This window comes from Platichthys flesus, chromosome 15, assembly GCF_949316205.1.
Source record: "Platichthys flesus chromosome 15, fPlaFle2.1, whole genome shotgun sequence".
Lineage (NCBI taxonomy): Eukaryota > Metazoa > Chordata > Actinopteri > Pleuronectiformes > Pleuronectidae > Platichthys > Platichthys flesus.
Window position 1 is genome coordinate 23,190,585 of NC_084959.1, and position 19,570 is coordinate 23,210,154.

A 19,570-nucleotide genomic window follows, 5' to 3' on the forward strand; every position below is an offset into this window, starting at 1 on the left:
TGTGTGTGTGTGTGTGTGTGTGTGTGTGTGTGTGTGTGTGTGTGTGTGTGTGTGTGTGTGTGTGTGTGTGTGTGTGTGTGTGTGTGAGTAAAGGCCAATGAATGCTTCTCCGTTTTGACGGACACGGACAGATAGGACCGCCTTCTCCAACGTGGCACGCCCTCTCTGGGCCTCTCCGCGGCTCCTCGGAGAGCTTTTCGTGCAGCACTCATTTTTTTAACTACACGTCGAAATGGCGGAGAGCCCACGGATAGCCCTTGGCTGTGATTGGTCCGCTAACGCCAGCATTTCGGAATGGAAACTTCCTGTTCCATTCCCTACATCACAATAAACCAAAATCACAACTACGACTCTATGATTAATGTGACAAGTGTGTTAAGCCAGCGGCGTTGTCCGGCTGATGGTGGCTGGTTAGAGCACTTACGGCATGTGTGTATGGTCACATACGGTTATAACGAACTTTCATAACGGGGCTAGCGGGCTAGCCACCATGCTAACTACGGTGGGAACAGCGCAAAAACCCGCTGACTTTAATCCCACGGCTGTCATGACACTGTTTCTCAAACACCGTCAGGTTAGAAGCAAACACTTGATAGTAGTTAGTATCGGGTGTCCCTGCTGACTGTGTGTGGAAGCTGGGGGGGGGAGCTAGCTGCCTCCGTGTAGCTTCAAACTGTTGCAGCTGTTGAATTAGCAACGCAGTTTGGAAACAAGACCGGGGTACCGCTGCGTTAAGACACGATGATACAAGCATTTTGACCCGCTGGGTGTCACTTTATTTCAGCAAAAACTGTCGCGTCATCAACATCCTTTTTCTGTTAGTTGCCACCGTTCACTGTGTGTGAGGAGACGGAGGACGTAAATAAACCAGCGTGGACTTCTTCTATATACCTCATGAGGTAGGCTTCTCTATGCTCGACTTCCGTTGCGCCATCTGCTGTTCTGGCGGTGAATTGTTTTCACTACAAAAAGGCTCGTAGAACTATAAATCAAAAAGGGTCCGTCCGATCCGTCCGTCCGTCAGTCCGCAACGGACTCGGAGAAGCATAGCCTTTAGAGAGAGACAGAGAGAGAGAGGGGGAGTGTGTGTGTGTGTGTGTGTGTAGCTTAATTTGAAATATTTTTTATACCACTACTACCTAGAAAGTGTCAGACACTCAGTGCGTGAAGTAAAATAAAACTGTTTAGAGCCAACTGACGGTTTAAAAAAAAAAACAAAACTCCAACGACTGGCAGAGAGAGGTAGAGAGAGAGAGAGAGAGAGAGAGAGAGAGAGAGAGAGAGAGAGAGAGAGAGAGAGAGAGAGAGAGAGAGAAGCCAGACTCAATGCGTAAAAAAAAAAAAAAAAAAACGCGAGTCGCTTTCTACCAGCACCATGTCTGAACGAACCCACGTTTAACAGAACTCTACTGGTTAATAAGTAAGTACAAACTGAAATAAAAACAAACTTCAAGCTGAAGAAACCCTAAACGTTAACTGTTCTGTGAGTGAGTGAGCAGAGCGGTGTGTGAAGGGGAGGAGGGCTGTGACGCTGTGTGAGGATTTTCATTCAGTCCGAGCACAGATATTGACTCGTATTACTCGTATAATACTCGTGCTCGGCAAAAGTGCTTAATCCGTACCGGATACTCGTTTCAGCCGAGTATCCGGCTCATCTCTACTATATAGTGTTATTATATTGTAATAATTACTATCATATATAAATATATATTATGTTATATTATATACTATATATACTGTACTATTTTTTATATACTGTCTAACAATAACATTACCATCATATCATCAGTACTATTACCATCATCTGCCACTGCACCTTATCTACCTATTTATCTTGTATTTCTGTTTTTATTCTTTCTACCTCAATATTTTTTATTTTATTCAATTGTATTGCATTTTATTGTATTCAAATGTACCGGCTGCTATGACGACTTAATTTACCTTCGGTGATGAATAAAGTAATCTATCTATCTATCTACCTATCGTTGCTCAGTGCCCGTAACATTTCCGCGATGTAGCCCCGTGATTCTCAAAGTGTGTGGTGCGCCCCACCGATGGGGCCTAACCGGCATAACAGGTGGGGCGCGCGACCGGGAGGAGGAAATGCGAGGCGGAACTAATATTATAGCCAAACTGATGTACTGACGTCCGCATCTCTTTAACAGTGGAGCAGTAAACAACTCGCTCTTTCGCTTTAGCCAAGGGTCGGCAACCCGCGGCTCTCGAAACACATGTGGCTCTTCAGCCCCTCTGCAGTGGCTCCTTGTGCAGTGTTGTGCATGTCGTGCTTATTTTTCGCGAACAGGGAACTTTACGAAGCAGTTTTCATATGTTGAACGTGCACGTCACGTTATTCAATCATCATCGTATCAGGCCAGCAAAAAATACCAGGAGCGGGCGTCTGTGTGTGTGTGTGTCCGAGCTCCCACACAGCGCACACAAACATTTAATTTATAAATTTAAATGATAGAATTTAAGGTCTAGCCTAATAATTAGTATCATAGCAAGGCAGAGCACTATGACTTGTTGTGCTTTTGTTTGCAGGGTCTGTATAAATAAGAAGGCGAAATTAGCAATAATAAAAAAAATATATATATATTCATATGAAGTACAGTTTAAGGCAAGGGGTAGTGATGTACAACATTTTCTTTGAAAAACAAGTTATGTCTTTCATTCTCACTTTCCACCTTTAAACTATGAAATGAACTTAACTATGAACTAGTTCAGAATTTAAATGGTGAACTATGAACGTATCTATTCATGTTTACTTGTGACTGAACTTTGAACTAGTTCGAGAGGTGTGAACTTGCACAACACTGGTAAAAAAACTGCCAAATGAGGACAGGAGATGGTTGATTTTACTTCTAATAGTTTTATCATAAAGTTCATAAGTTCATAAACATATTGCTATATTTAGGGATCGAGGAAACTGGGTTCGGTGGAGATGGAGGCTAACTCTGTCAGCCTGGATACAGTGCTGAAGAGAAACCTGGGGTTGTTTTTATTTTCTTCTATTGGTGTGGAGTAGTAGGCGGTTCTTGCTTTGTGGAGGGTCTTCTTATATGCTTTAACAGTACCTTTCAGGCTAGGAGATATTTTACAGAGTTGTTTGAGCACCACTTCTTTCTGGTTTTCTTGACACTTGCTTTAATTCATGTGTGTCACGGTTTGTGGAAAGGAGATGGACCCAGGAGTAGAGGTATATAACAAAAAGTGTATTTAATACAAAAAGAGACTTTAACTTAACAAAACGCAAGGAAGCTTACACCACAGGATATCAGGACAGGGCAGGAACGCAGATAAGGAGAGCATCATGTAATATCCTTATCCACAAAAACCAGGAGGCAAAACAGACAATCCGACAGAGGACAAGGGGAAGGACAGAGGCTTAAATACACAGGGGTAATTGGCCACAGGTGCAACACATGAGGAGTTAGAAAGACTATCACCAAGACAGGAAGTGAAGACAGAAACAACCCACAAGGAACAGAGACTACAAAATAAAACAGGAAACAGAAAACACAAAGAGACTGAACTCAACAAACTAAAATGACAGAACCTGACAATGTGTATTATACAAGGAAACTAATTTACTATGTTTTACACGCTTATTTTTTAGAGGCGCTATGGAGTCTAATGTTAGTCGAAATGAGTTTACAGAGCTATCAACAATATGGTCAATCTCAGGGGAGCTAGGGTTTTTAAATAGTTTTGTTGGTTATAACTATGGATAATACGGGTTTAAATGTAATTTTTTTAGATTTAGCTATACAGCATTATCAGGTAGACATCCAGAGATGGCATGTAGTCTGATAATGAGAAATTGAAGGTTATTAAATAATTGTCTGATAGAATCATATTATGTGGAAGTAATATTAGATTTTCAAATTTAACACTGTATGATAATACAAGGTCAAGTGTGTGGCTACAACAATGAGTCACAATATCTCTCTCTCGCCTCCATTACAGCTGAGCCTCTGGTGAGGCAGGTGAAGAAGACTTGCATCAAAAGAGAAGACTTTCACATCCTGAGAGTGATTGATCGTGGCACATTCAGTGAGGTGAGCATGTGTGGAGCAGGAATTCATTTTTTTTTAATATTGACAAATTAATGATTACAAATGCATTTTAAAATATTAATTCAGATGTTTTTAGACGATTACATTTACATTTGCACTAATTCTATTTTCAGCAGTTGTTTTGCAACTAAAGCAGTTTACATTGGCTCCCCTCTTAATAACATATTTGAAAAGTTACAACTTTTCATCTTCACCATCAGTTTTCACATAAACAATAAAGTTGATTCAGTTATTCAGAGGCTGCATTATACTGCATTATGTTTGCAACATTCTGCTCACTTGTGATGTGAGAATGAGTATTACATTGTACAATATGAACCTGTAGCTCCATGCAGCTCAGTTTTCCAATATCCCTATGAAATACTGAAGAACGTGCAGGATAAATTTAGATGGTATTTTAACAGTAGACAAAAATGAATGCTATATATTTTGAGGTACAAAAAAACCCTACTGTATACTCAATCCCTCTCATAGTAAAACATCTTTGAATGTATTCCATTTTGAGTACATTTAGTAAGGTGGGAATACTAGGTGGGTATACTATACATTATATCTTGGGCTTGGTGTAACCCTGAGTGTAATATGCCAGGCTCAATTGTGACACCTGAAGTCACATCAACCCGAACACCACAGTGTATTTTTTGAAGATTCATTAACTGGAAAAGGAGAAGCGCTGGATTCTTGGACGTTTGGTAAGTGTGGTTTATTGTGTTTTTCATGCAAACTTTTATCAGGTGGTTATAATATTTTAAGCAAAATCTTTTGCAGTGTTGTGTTGCAGATTTAGGTAACTTATGTAGCTATCTCCTTTCACGAGATTTCCTTTTGCAAACCTTGTGACTTTATATTGTAGAATACAGTATATAATAGATTACAAATTGGGATTTTTCTGTGAGAATAAATACTCTTACAACATATTTTAATTTTATTTATACAGCTCTTTCCAATTGAAATATCTTCATGATTTGCTTTTTACATTACTTAAAACACTGCAAAATTGTATGAATAGACTTATTTAATCACCATTCAATTCATTCTCAATCATCATAAATATTTGTCAGTGTATTGAATTGCCATCTGACTATAGACTTAACTATATACAGGGTATTCCCTGCATATTAGGCTTTTAACTATTGTTAATAACAGGATGATTCTTCAACTATAGCTAATTTTGTGCCCCTGTAATGCTTAAACTAAAACTGACATTAGTATGCTTCTATAGCATGATATTTATTTTAAATTGTGACAAAATGTCATTTTCACAACTGTAATTTAGTCACTTTGTTTATTGTGATTGAAATGACAATGCCAGTGTTAAATATGCATTCAGTTGACTTATTTAACCCAAAATATTTTATATTTAATTTAAAACTTAAAGAAAACACTTTTTCACCTAATTAATGTATATGGTTTTTAAGTTAAAAAAAAAGCACTGTTGGTCAACGACAGATTAGAATTTCTCCACCATCTCTTGTTCTTTAAGATGGCACGAAAGACCACAGCAGAGCGGTCACTAGCAAACTTAATTATGAGGAGCTCCTCAGCAAAGACAGAGAAAGCAGAAAATCTGTGTCATAATTGTGAGAGGGAGACAAAAGACAAATTTGAAGACAATGGCAAATTTCTCAAAATGCAGGAAGTTAAAAAGAGTAGTGGCAATAGACCGTTGTATGGCTGACACAACAACACCACACTCACAAGAAGACATTGTGGTTGACCCATAGTTTGACCCACCTGACTATTCAAGCTCTTTTGAACTAGCTGAAATATCCCAGCAGTCTGTAAAGACAAGAGAGAAAAAGCGTTGCAAAGACTAGGGCAAAGGTCGTCAGAGATCTTAACGCAACTAGTACAAAGCCTGAAGATGCCATAAGGTTGAAAAATACAAGAAAAGATGAGACAGACTTGAAAAGAACAGACGGTTGATTCACCAAAGATCAAGACCAAACAACAGAGTAGACAGAGATCAAATGATTTAAGAACTCTGCTTTTTCAAACAAAAAATGCCCTTTGAAGTGGAGGAAAAAATAACATTTCCTGCGAGTGACAACAACAGTAGGATAACAACAGGAAAGAATGCAAAAGCACCTCTTGGTTGTCTCAATGAGAACACTACACCAGTAATTTAGTATGGAGCATCCTGAAGCAACTAGATTTTTAATCAAACACAGAGACACATCCATATGTAAAATACATGCCAATCTTTTTCATTCCCCAGAACCACATTATCATTGTTATTCAAAGGGGATTTGATAGATGTAAAACATCCTCTGTAGCATGTGTGAATTGAATATGTGATGCCCCTCTAGATTGTCTCTAGAGGGTACATCAACTGGTTAAGAACTCCATAACCTTCACTGTTCATTATATAATCTTTAATAGTAAATATTGAGATTTTTAATCGAACTACATCTGAATGATACTGATCTTAACCAATATATTGGCTATCTCTTCCCTTCTCTGAAGGGTCGTGCCCCGCAAGAACTATAGCCAACTAAAGTTATGATCTAATATTAATATTTTAAATATTAATGTTTTATATTTTATTTTGATAACCACATTTATTGAGTGCCTAAAGGCACACCAATCTATGGTAAAACTTTTAAGCACTATTGCACAACACTTGTAATTGCTCTGTGCGCCTGATGGCCCAGTCACGTTCACTTAAGCACTTTGATGATACACGCACAGTGGTAGAAGATATTATTAAAACCTATTAATGACTTGGCTCCGTAACTCCGCTGTTAATTGAAATCTAAACTTAATTAGTCCCAGGAGAACCAGTCTCTACAGCGATTGTTGAGGTAAATAATAATGTAATAAATAATAATCATTGTTTTAGTCTACATTTGAGGTCCAATTGTCTTTACACCGTTGGGATGGTATCCCTGCCAAGGTGATAAGTTGAAATTTAACACAATTGTTCTTGTAAATGGTCAGTATTTATAAACCCCTTTACTAGTTTAGATGTCATCAGTCTATCTCTCTCAGTACTATGGCTAACAGGTTTCAGCTTTGTGCATTTCTGTTTCAGTCATGTTGAGTTTCACCAACCTGTCAGTTAAGGACCTTCCACTGGTTATTACAGTTTTTCACAATTGTTAACACACGTTTTTCAAAACAATAACAGCTTTCTCAAAACTGCACATAGAAAACGGAAAACCTCACACACAAAATGCTAAACCTGACACTCCCTTTGCAAGATGACTCCTTACTATCAAATCTCTTACCTGTTCACAAAATGGAACTCGTGTTTTCATTTGGTACACACAGCCATATTTTCAAATGACACACACATACCATTCATTGAGTACACACAACTAAGCATTTGCTTGCACACTACCAAGCATTTACAGCATACTGAAGTGCAAAACTGAAAACAATCATCAAAATGGAACACACTATATGAATGACAGTGACTCTGGAGAATGAGCCATTTCTCCTTTTGTAAAATGTCTCAGTGTAGGCCCACTTTTTTCATAGTCAAACATAAAACAGCACACAAATATGCAGCATAAAAAGGTTTATTTCGGTACACACAGAACAGTACAGTACTGTAAATCGGCCTGCTCAACCCCCCCCCTTCACAAAAATTACATTTTTTCACAATTGTTAACACACGTTTTCCAAAAAAATAACGGCTTTCTACAAAACTACACACAGAAAACTAAAAATCTCACACACAAAATGCTGACAGGCCTCGACATTCACGTCGCCACAAGCCTCCTCCATGGCCTGGAGCAGTGGGACCCGGTCCTGTGGGTTCCGTTCATATTCCTTCCACCTCCAAGCTGAAAATAATTCCTCAATAGGATTCAGGAAAGGAGAATAAGGTGGAAGGTATAGAACGGAAAATTTGTGGGTGGTCCTGAAACCACTCACGCACTTGAAAGCTCACATTGTCCCTGATGACAACGTGAGCGATCCGCTGTGGGTCATCTATCTGGCCAGATGGTACCAGCAGGTCATGCAGGCCATCCAGGAAGACGAGGAGACGGGCAGCGTTATAGGCCACTAGGTGGGCATGACAGTGCAAGATCCCATGGTGATTCATTGCAGCACACATGGTGATGTTCCCACCACGCTGGCCGGGGACCTCAACAATGGCCCGCTGGCCAATGAGGTTTCTGCCCCGTCGCCTCCTCTTCACCAGGTTGAATCCTACCTCATCAATAAAGATGTACTGGTACAACTCATGAGCTGTTTCATGCTCCTGGATCCGCTGACACAGACAGCATGAGAATGCAAGTTACAGTATGGACACAGAGAGGTCAACACAGAGGGCTACAGTGACACACTGTAGAAAAGGAAAAACATTGGATTACAGGTACAATACATGCATGTGTCAGTGCTGAATGTATGGTACTTACAAGCACAAACTCTCACTGTAACTCCTTCATGCCTGTGTTCCGTTCAAATGGGACCCTGTACACATATCAATTCACAGGTTCCTAGAGAAATTGGGCGAGGAGGTGGAGTTGCTGCTATTTTTAACTCCAGTCTATCAATTAATCCTAAACCTAAACTCAGCTACAAGTCATTTGAATGTCTGGTTCTTAGTCTTCCACGCCAATCCAGGAACCACCAACAGCCAATCATATTTGCCGTAGTTTACCGTGCTCCCAGGGCTTATACTGAATTTTTAAAGGAATTCCCTGAGTTTTTATCAAACTTAGTCCTAAAGACCGATAAAATTATTATTGTTGGTGACTTTAATATTCATGTTGATAATAATAAAGATTGCCTTAGCGTAGCATTTATTTCAATACTAGACTCTATTGGTTTCAGTCAGTGTGTGCACAAACCTACTCATTGTGGTAATCACACACTTGACCTTGTATTATCGTACGGTGTCGCAATTGAAAATTTAACAGTACTTCCGCGCAATCCAGTTCTATCAGACCATAATTGAATAACCTTTGATTTTTCAATAACTGAATATATGCCACTAATAAAAAATTCATTTTCTAGATGTCTACCTGATAGTGCTGTAGCTAAATTTAAGGAAATAATCCCAATTACATTTAAACCCGTATTAGCAGTAGATATAAACAACAAATTCTTTAAAACCCTGAGCTCCATTGAGATCGACCACCTGGTCGATAGCTCTGCAGACTCATTACGATTAACATTAGACTCAATAGCGCCTCTAAAAAAGAAAAATGTCAAACATAGTAAATTAGCTCCGTGGTATAATTCCCAGACAAATGAGTTAAAACAATTATCAAGAAAACTAGAAAGGAAGTGGCGCTCCAGCAACAATGTTGAAAACCTCATAGACTGGAAGAATAGTGTTAAAGAATATAAAAGGCTCTCCACAAAGTAAGAGCCGCCTACTATTCAAAACTAATAGAAGAGAATAAAAATAACCCCAGGTTTCTCTTCTGCACTGTAGCCAGGCTGACAGAGAGTCACACCTCCACCGAACCCAGTATTCCTCCATCCCTAAATAGCAATATCTTTATGACCTTTTTTAATGATAAAATTCAAACTATTAGAAATAAAATCAACCATCTCCTGCCCTCAATTGGCACTAATACCCTCCCAACAACAGAGATCTCAGAAACGGCTGAGAATCCTACCCATTACTTAGACAGCTTCTCTCTGATCACCCGTGATCAGTTTACCAAATTAATCTCAGGTTCTAAACCAACAACCTGTATCTTAGATCCCATTCCTACCAACTTACTTAAAGACATTCTGCCCCTAATTGATAGTTCGTTACTTAACATTATACATCTGTCATTATCATCAGGTTATGTACCACAGTCTTTTAAAATAGCTGTCATCAAACCCCTACTCAAAAAACCCACCCTAGACCCAGAGGTTTTAGCCAATTACAGACAAATATCTAACCTCTCCTTCATTTCTAAAATCTTAGAAAAAGTGGTAGCCAATCAGCTGTGTGAGTTTCTCCAGGAAAATAATATATATGAAGACTTTCAATCGGGGTTTAGAGCCAATCACAGTACAGAGACAGCCTTGGCTGACCTTTTAATAGCCTCAGATCAGGGACTTGTGTCTGTCCTCGTTCTGTTAGATCTCAGTGCAGCATTCGACACAATTGACCATCAAATTTTATTACAAAGACTAAAACAGTTAATTAACATTAATGGAACCGCCCTTAACTGGTTTAAATCGTATTTTTCTGATCGCTCCCAATTTGTGCAAATTAATGATGAGTCATCTGTGCGCACCAAAGTTAATCATGGTGTTCCACAGGGCTCTGTGCTCGGCCCAATTTTATTCTCATTATATATGCTTCCACTAGGAAACATTATCAGGACACACTCGGTAAATTTCCACTGCTATGCGGATGACACCCAGTTATATTTGTCAATAAAACCTGAACAAAGTAATCAATTAACTAAACTTCGAACATGTCTCAAGGACATAAAAACCTGGATGACCCGCAATTTTCTCTTATTAAACTCAGACAAAACAGAGGTTATAATACTTGGCCCCAAACACCTTAGAGATGCATTATCTAATGATATAGCTGCGCTAGACGACATTGCCCTTGCTTCCAATGAAACAGTCAGGAACTTGGGAGTGATCTTCGATCCTGATTTATCCTTTAATAGTCACTTAAAACAAATTTCTAGGACCGCTTTTTTCCACTTGCGTAATATTTCAAAAATTAGACATGTCCTTTCACAAAAAGATGCAGAAAAACTAGTCCACGCCTTTGTTACATCGAGACTGGACTATTGTAATTCATTATTATCAGGCTCCAGCAGGAAGTCGTTAAAGACTCTACAGCTTGTCCAAAATGCTGCAGCACGTGTCCTGACGAGAACAAAGAGAAGAGAGCACATTTCTACAATATTAGCATCGCTACACTGGCTTCCAGTTAAATCTAGAATAGAATTTAAAATTCTCCTCCTCACCTTCAAGGCCCTTAATAATATAGCGCCTTTATACCTTAAAGAGCTGTTAATACCTTATAAACCCACTAGAGCACTCCGCTCCCAGAATTCAAGCCTACTTGTCGTCCCTAAATTCTCTAAAAGTAGAGTAGGAGCCAGAGCTTTTAGCCATCAAGCCCCTCGGCTGTGGAATAATCTACCACTTTCAGTTCGGGAGGCAGTCACCATCTGTTCGTTTAAAAGTAGGCTCAAAACCTTCCTTTTTGATAAAGCTTATAGTTAGAGCTAATTAGTGCGCCAGAACGTTACTTGTTCTATTTTATGACACATGACACACGGAGCTTCTCTTTCCAGCTTCTCCTTCCTCTTCTCCATCCCTATCCCCCTTCCCCGGAATCCCTTTGCTTTATCACCCGCAGATCCAGGGCCTCTGTGGCCGCACCATGGATTACGGTTTGTGGATCGCGCACCGGGGGTTGCGGTGTTGGATCCAGTGTGGCGGATTCTGAGTCATGTGGGCTGATCGTGGTGCTGGTGACGGACCCTGTGTCGCGTTGGCATTGGGCACGGGCGGTGGACCAGGACCGCAGTGGTGGCTTGTGATGGGTCCTCCTGGTGGGCGGCGGTGGACGGTGACTGAGGACTGAAGTGGCGTCTGGTCTGGATGGTGGATCGTGGTCTAGATGGTTGCTGAGCATGGACTGTGCTTCATCAATGCTTTTAGAGACTTTGATTATTGATGATGTTCTCCTGCACGTGGCATCTATTGCACTTCTGTCCGTCCTGGGAGAGGGATCCCTCACATGTGGCTCTCTCTGAGGTTTCTACATATTTTTACCCTGTTAAAAGGTTTTTTTGTAGTTTTTCCTTACTCTTGCTGAGGGTTAAGGACAGAGGATGTCACACCCTGTTAAAGCCCTATGAGATGAATTGTAATTTGTGAATATGGGCTATACAAATAAAATTTGATTGATTGATTGATTGTTTCATCCGCATGGCAGTCCTATGAAGAATACGGTCCAAAGTAGAGAGTCTGACGGTCTGGACGTTTCTAAATGTAGCATGGTCAGCCAGGATCCTAGTTTTTATTTGTCTGAGTGTGATTGAGTTGTTCTCACGAACCATATCTACAATTTCAGTCTCCTGTTCGGCTTTGAAAAGGAGGTGAAATTGCTCAACAGACCTGAGTGTTTAGAGATTTGAGTATTTGTGTGTTGTAGGTTGATGCTTTGAGATTTTACTTGAAAAGTGTGTGCAACAACTGAACATTGTGTTTAGTGTTTTGACAACATTGTGATGTGTAATTGACATCAGAGTGTAAAGAATGAAAGTCAGAGTCTAATGCAGATAAGGGAGCGTGAAGTAGTGCCAAATTGGGTCGAGCGATTGGTACATGAAGTGAAGGTTGTGCAAATTGTGCCAAATTTTTGCTTTTTGTGTGTTAACAACTGAGAAAAACTGTAAGCATTTTCATGACTAAAAAACTGGCTGGCAACTGTAGTACCAGAGAGTATGTTACCACCACTGCACTGAATTTAACTCTTTCAAATGAGTCACTGTCACCGAGCTTTAGGACTGAATGGATCTACTGTTTTTGGTAATGTGTACAACCATTCTGTGCTTGATGTGGGTATTCTGTGTTGCCACTGTTGCAGGTTGCTGTAGCAAGGATGCAAAGCACACAACAAGTGTACGCTGTGAAGATTATGAATAAGTGGGACATGCTGAGGCAAGGAGAGGTACACAAACAAATCTGCACTCACATACACAGGACTAAACACATCAGCAGTTCTCTCAGGGCATATGCAGCACCACTGATAAGGAAGACAAAGGAAGGAAAGTAATGGATATATATGCTGTTTGATTTAAGATGTATCTGTTCCTATTTGTGTCTTATATCCCGGGTTTTGTGTCTTATACAGACAGCATGTTACCAGGAAGAGAGGGAGGTTTTACTGAGGGGTGACAGAAGCTGGATCACAGAATTGCACTATGCCTTTCAGGATGACAACTATCTGGTATGTATGAACGCGCCCTAACCAGAAATGTCAAGTTAACTTATTGTATGCAATACTCCTGTCTTGTTCGTTTGTGTAGTAGTGCATACTGTTTTTAAATTATATCCAACAGCCATTTCCCTTACTCATCCAACCTTTCTCAGTACCTGGTAATGGATTATTACGTAGGAGGGGACCTGCTGTCTCTGATCAGTAAATTTGGAGACAGGATCCCTGAGGACATGGCTCAGTTCTACCTGGCAGAGATGGTCATGGCCATTGAATCTGTCCACAAACTGGGTTATGTGCACAGGTAGATAATTCTTCCTCACTTATGCAGTGCATAGAAATCATAAATAAACAGCTACATTTTTTTTAACATGGTTCAAATTATTTTTCTGAGTAAGAAGCTCATTGTTAATCACACCGTAAATTCTCCTCAGGAGGTTAACATGCGGGGTATAAAAAACATTGTAAACATGCTTGATGTGTTGTTTAATTAGACCAGATGCCGTTTTACTGTTTTTTATTGCAAAGAGACATCAAACCTGACAACATCCTGCTGATAGCTGATGGAAACATAAGACTTGGGGACTTTGGCTCCTGTCACAGGCTCTTAGATGATGGGATGGTGAGAGTTAGCATTTACATAAAAAGTTTCAATTTCAAAGATACTGGCTGCTAGCAAATAATTGTTTCATGTCAGCAATATTTAATCGCAATCACTTTGGAAATATCGGTCATGACCACTTTTGTCTTTGTTGTTTTCATTGAAGGTTCACTCTTCCCTAGCAGTCGGGACCCCTGACTATTTGTCCCCGGAGATTTTAAGAGCAGTAGAGGGAGGTGGAGGTTATGGTCCTGAATGTGATTGGTGGGCTCTGGGTATTTGTGCCTATGAAATGCTGCTTGGGACCACACCCTTCTACGCAGAGTCCACCTCTGAAACATATGCCAAGATTATTCATTTCAAGGTACAAAAAAAGCACATCAACACACATCTATCTATCTATCTGTCTGTCCATCTGTCCATTTGCAAGTCTATCTAGAATCGAACTTTGTAATTGTATGTGCAATTTAAAGAGAAGCTCTGGTTAAGGGTATGGTTGGTCCAAATACTATTCATAGTAAGAAAACGATCACCAGTAGGGTGAAGGGGACCTTCTTATTCAGGAACAATAGACAAGAGTCTGTAGAGGAAATTCTATATAGGCTAATGTAAATTATTTTATTCACAACCCAAAATAGCAACCACTTACCACAGAAATTAACTTATTTAACAGAGACAGGATCGACTACTAGATGGAGCCTCGAACCAGGAATAGTTTTTTTTGGGGAATATATATAGTTCAATTGTATATAAATAATAACAATAGTTGTGTTGTATAATGTTATTTTTTTTCTAAAAAACTCCAGGAGTATTTTGTGTTCCCTCCCGCTGGGCTGGAGATTTCAGATAAGGCTCATTCATTCATCACTGGGCTAATCTGTGAGAGGGAAATCCGTCTGGGGAGGAAAGGCTCCAGTGACTTCAGGAGCCATCCATTCTTCTGTGGAATAGACTGGAATTCCCTGAATCAACTCTCTGCACCATTCCTGCCTGATGTATCTAATGCTACAGACACCTACAACTTTGACATTCTAGATGACTCTCTTAGCGAAATGGTATATCTTTAGGGAATGTTACTCTCCATGTCATGGATATCTGTGGAGGTCTTGGTATGTTCAGGAGTTCTGCATGTATACATTAGGTTAGATTAGATTCAACTTTATCGTCATTGCACAAAGTACAAGTAGTGAGACAATGAAATGCAGTTTAGCATCTAACCAGAAGTGCAAAAAAGCAATCAAAGGTGCAAAGTATATGTAAAGTGTAATTTGTCCTTACTCTTGTTGAGGGTTAAGGGCAGAGGATGTCACACCTTGTAAAGCCCTATGAGACAAATTGTAATGTTTGAATATGGGCTATACCATTAAATTCGATTGATTGATCGATACATAGACAGCTGGGTTTGTCTGTGTTTCTTGAAAAAAAAAATCCAATGACCCACTGCATGTTTAATACAACAATACAGTTTTAGAAACCTCTTTGAGAGTCCAATTGCTTGCGTACAATTGGTATGCAAATTGATATCTGTTATATTCTGCAGGAGCCACTCTCTGATGTAATGAAAAGAGCACCAAAGGGAGTACACTTGGCTTTTGTCGGATATTCTTACACAGCTACCAGGTGGACTTAATTTATAACAAATATTTATATGCAACTCTAACTGACGTCCGTATGGGGTCTTCCAGGGTGTTGTTTTATTGTTCTCTCTTTTATAGTCAAACAGGTGGCATTGACCGCAGTCACAACATCATGATGCAGATTGACCACACAAGGCTCAAGGAGCGTGATAGACTGTACACACAAGAGAAAGTGGTGAGACATAATTACCTTAGAGACTATATAAAGTGTTATCTTACACTATTTATTTCAGTTCCTATATATGGCATTTCGACAAGACATATATTCATGTAATGATACAAATAATACAAAACAAATATTTTTTAGCTTGATTCCTTGTGATTTTGTAATTAATCTACCTCTGTTTCAAATTCAGAGCCAGCTGTTGCATCTCACCGATGCTCTGCCAGACAACATGCCTGCATTGCTGAAGCTCCCACTCACTCCAAAGCAAAGTCGTACTTTGTCCACCCAAACAACCACTGAGGAGGAGGAGGGGGAAACTGACAAAATATCAGATCTTGAAGAAGAGTTGCAGCGGTATCATTTTACACAAATTTCATCTTAAACCAATGTTCCAGGGTACCAGACTGAATTTGAGCAAAAATACCAGTCAGGATCATTGGCACAGAGAGTGGTAATATTAGTGCTTACTTTTCTTCCCTACTTGTAGAGAGGAGCCTCTCTTATTTATTTTCGAAGGGGTGTTATCAGCATTCACAGAACAGGCCTCGCAGCTAGGTGGGGGAGGTGGTGGACTAGTGGCAGAAAGTTGGACTGTGGGCAGAAAATCCCCCCTTGCATGTTGTGTGTGCGTGCATATGTGTGTGGGACAATAAATGTATCTTAATCTTAATCAATCTTAATATCATACTAGGGCTACGTTGTAGCACTTGCGGGCCCGAGCACCCGCACGTTGAAGCCTGTTGCGGTCGGTGGAGAGAGCGATCGATGACCAAGCGCACATCATCGATCGAGCATGCACTTCTCCACGTTGCATGCGTTTTGCGCTCTGCAGCAGTAGGTTTGCCAGTAGGTGGCGCCATCACTATTATTACGCACAGACATATATATCTGTTCATGTAGGCGCTCTGATGTAGCGTGAGCAATTTTGTGTCAATTGGACAATGTTTCCGCAACTTAATTTTCACACTGATCAGTAGGTGGCGCTATGACCCTGAACTAATATTTATATGTGGAGCTGTTCAGATCAGTATTGTGATCATAGGTCAGTAGTTTGGAGCCGGTTGGATAATGCAGAGTGGATTAACAAAGTACTTCCTGTTTCCTGGTGAATCAGTAGGTGGCGCTATGACACTGAGGAAATATTGACACATAGAGCTGTTCAGGCTTGTACTCTTATCATGTGACAGAAGTTTGGTAGTGATAGGACAATGCACAGTGTAATTATGAAAACATCGTGTCCTTTGGCGAAGGATGATCCTTCGCCAAACATCAATGTTTACATGGTTTGAGGAAATGTCACAATTCTGACCATGATCTAATGACTTGACTGATCTGATTTGAGCTGTATATTGTAAATCAGCCAGGAGCAGTTCATCAAAGTATAAAACATGTCACTTCCTGTAGCCACCAGGGGGCGCTGTAATTTCAAGTCATAATTTCTGTGTAGATGTCATCAGGATGGCACCCTTGTCTTACATGTCTAGTTTGGACTCGATTGGACAATGTATGTCCGAGATACAGAACCTCGTGTTTTGATGGCGTTTAATCAAACTCAAGACGCCACGCCACGGTCACACGGTGTGACGAAAGGTCAATCTCTTAATCACTTTTTATCTCCATCTTGTTGTGATGGCACTGATCTTAATTTGAAGTTAATCTGATGAAAGCCCTGGGACAAGTGCATCAAGTAAAAATGTGGAATATGGAAAAAAAATGGCCACTTAATCCAAAATGGCGGCCTCCCTGTTTGGTCAAGCATACCTATCCAAGATATTTTTTTGTTTGTTATGAAACGACACATGTCCCGATAGATTTGTATAAATGTCGGCCATCGTAGTGCCGGGGTTGCCCTATAGGTGGCGCTGGTCAGTTTTTTTGCCACGCCCATTTCTTAAAACCATATGAATATCTTCAGGGGGGGGCTGTTGTTACACACATGTAGTTTGAGAGAGATAGAATCATGAACACTGAAGTTACAGCAATTTCGTGTTTCACGGCGAGTTGATGAACTTTAATGCCACGCCATTCATATGGCGTTTGACGAAAAGTCACGGTAATCTTATGTCTTCATTGTCAATGTCTTGGGACCCATTTGATACAGTTTGACATGGTTGAGGTCAGTGGATGAGGAGAAATTCATCCTAGTGTAAGACAAGCAAAAAACAAGACATTTCCTGTTGCCACCAGGGGGCGCTGCGGTTTTAAGTCATCATTTATGCATAGATATCATCAGGCGGGGACTATTGTCTTACATGTCTAGTTTGGACTTGATTGGAACATGTATGTCCGAGATACAGATGCCCGTGTTTTGATGGCGTGTAACCAATTTTTAACGCCATGCCACGGTCACACGGTGTGATAAAAAAAAAATCCCTCAATCATTTTTTATCTCCATCTTGTTGTGATGACACTCATCTGAATTTGAAGTTGATCTGATGAAAGCCCTGGGACAAGTACGTAAAAGTAAAAATGTGGGATATTGCCAAAATGGCCACTAAAAGCAAAATGGCGGACTTCCTGTTGCGTTTTTCATAATGCTCCATGAGACTTTTTTTCATGACTGGTCACGATACACCTATATCCAGATTTTGATGAAAATCCGTTATGTGGAAACCTAGGGGCTGGTTCCAGGGGGCGCTGTAGAGCCATTTTGCCACGCCCAATTCCAATTACTCCAGAATACTAAAATATCCGCAGACCTTGAATTTCCTGCAAAGTTTCATAACTTTTTGAGCATGTCTAGACCCTGAAAAAGCCCCCCAAAGGGAAATAATAATAACTAGGGCTACGTTGTAGCACTTGCGGGCCCGAGCACCCGCACGTTGAAGCCTGTTGCGGTCGGTGGAGAGAGCGATCGACGACCAAGCGCACATCATCGATCGAGCATGCATTTCTCCACGTTGCATGCGTTTTGCGCTCTGCGGCAGTAGGTTTGCCAGTAGGTGGCGCCATCACTATTATTACGCACAGACATATAGATCTGTTCAAGTAGGCGCTCTGATGTAGCGTGAGAAATTTTGTGTCAATTGGACAATGTTTCCGCAACTTAATTTTCACACTGATCAATAGGTGGCGCTATGATCCTGAACTAATATTCATATATGGAGCTGTTCTATTCAGGATTGTGATCATAGGTCAGTAGTTTGGAGCCGGTTGGATAATGCAGAGTGGATTAACAAAGTACTTCCTGTTTCCTGGCGAATCAGTAGGTGGCGCTATGACACTGAGGAAATATTGACACATAGAGCTGTTCAGGCTTGGACTCTGACCATGTGACAGAAGTTTTGTAGTGATAGGACAATGCACAGTGGAGTTATGATAACATCGTGTCCTTTGGCGAAGGAAAATCCTTCGCCGCAAATCAATGTTTACACGGTTTGAGGAAACGTCACAATTCTGACCATGATCTAATGACTTGACTGATCTGATTTGAGCTGTATATTGTAAATCAGCCAGGAGCAGTTCATCAAAGTATAAAACATGTCACTTCCTGTAGCCACCAGGGGGCGCTGTAATTTCAAGTCATAATTTCTGTGTAGATGTCATCAGGATGGCACCCTTGTCTTACATGTCTAGTTTGGACTCGATTGGACAATGTATGTCCGAGATACAGAACCTCGTGTTTTGATGGCGTTTAATCAAACTCAAGACGCCACGCCACGGTCACACGGTGTGACGAAAGGTCAATCTCTTAATCACTTTTTATCTCCATCTTGTTGTGATGGCACTGATCTTAATTTGAAGTTAATCTGATGAAAGCCCTGGGACAAGTGCATCAAGTAAAAATGTGGAATATGGAAAAAAAATGGCCACTTAATCCAAAATGGCGGCCTCCCTGTTTGGTCAAGCATACCTATCCAAGATATTTTTTTGTTTGTTATGAAACAACACATGTCCCGATAGATTTGTATAAATGTCGGCCATCGTAGTGCCGGGGTTGCCCTATAGGGGGCGCTGGTCAGTTTTTTTGACACGCCCATTTCTTAAAACCATATGAATATCTTCAGGGGGGGGCTGTTGTTACACACATGTAGTTTGAGAGAGATAGAATCATGAACACTGAAGTTACAGCAATTTCGTGTTTCACGGCGAGTTGATGAACTTTAATGCCACGCCATTCATATGGCGTTTGACGAAAAGTCACGGTAATCTTATGTCTTCATTGTCAATGTCTTGGGACCCATTTGATACAGTTTGACATGGTTGAGGTCA

The 19,570-nt window shown here is 40.4% G+C and overlaps 1 protein-coding gene across 1 annotated transcript in view; it reads left to right on the forward strand.

Annotated features, from left to right (window-relative positions):
• LOC133969190 (myotonin-protein kinase) overlaps nucleotides 1–19,570 on the forward strand; it is a 30,825-nt gene that overhangs the window by 6,584 nt on the left and 4,671 nt on the right. The window contains exons 2-11 of the mRNA XM_062405493.1: nucleotides 3,970–4,061; nucleotides 12,604–12,687; nucleotides 12,871–12,966; nucleotides 13,110–13,258; nucleotides 13,483–13,576; nucleotides 13,722–13,919; nucleotides 14,362–14,610; nucleotides 15,096–15,175; nucleotides 15,271–15,367; nucleotides 15,549–15,712. Of these exons, the coding sequence (XP_062261477.1) occupies nucleotides 12,619–12,687; nucleotides 12,871–12,966; nucleotides 13,110–13,258; nucleotides 13,483–13,576; nucleotides 13,722–13,919; nucleotides 14,362–14,610; nucleotides 15,096–15,175; nucleotides 15,271–15,367; nucleotides 15,549–15,712 (1,196 nt within the window). The 5' untranslated portion in view covers nucleotides 3,970–4,061; nucleotides 12,604–12,618. The remainder of the gene's footprint in view (nucleotides 1–3,969; nucleotides 4,062–12,603; nucleotides 12,688–12,870; nucleotides 12,967–13,109; nucleotides 13,259–13,482; nucleotides 13,577–13,721; nucleotides 13,920–14,361; nucleotides 14,611–15,095; nucleotides 15,176–15,270; nucleotides 15,368–15,548; nucleotides 15,713–19,570) is intronic.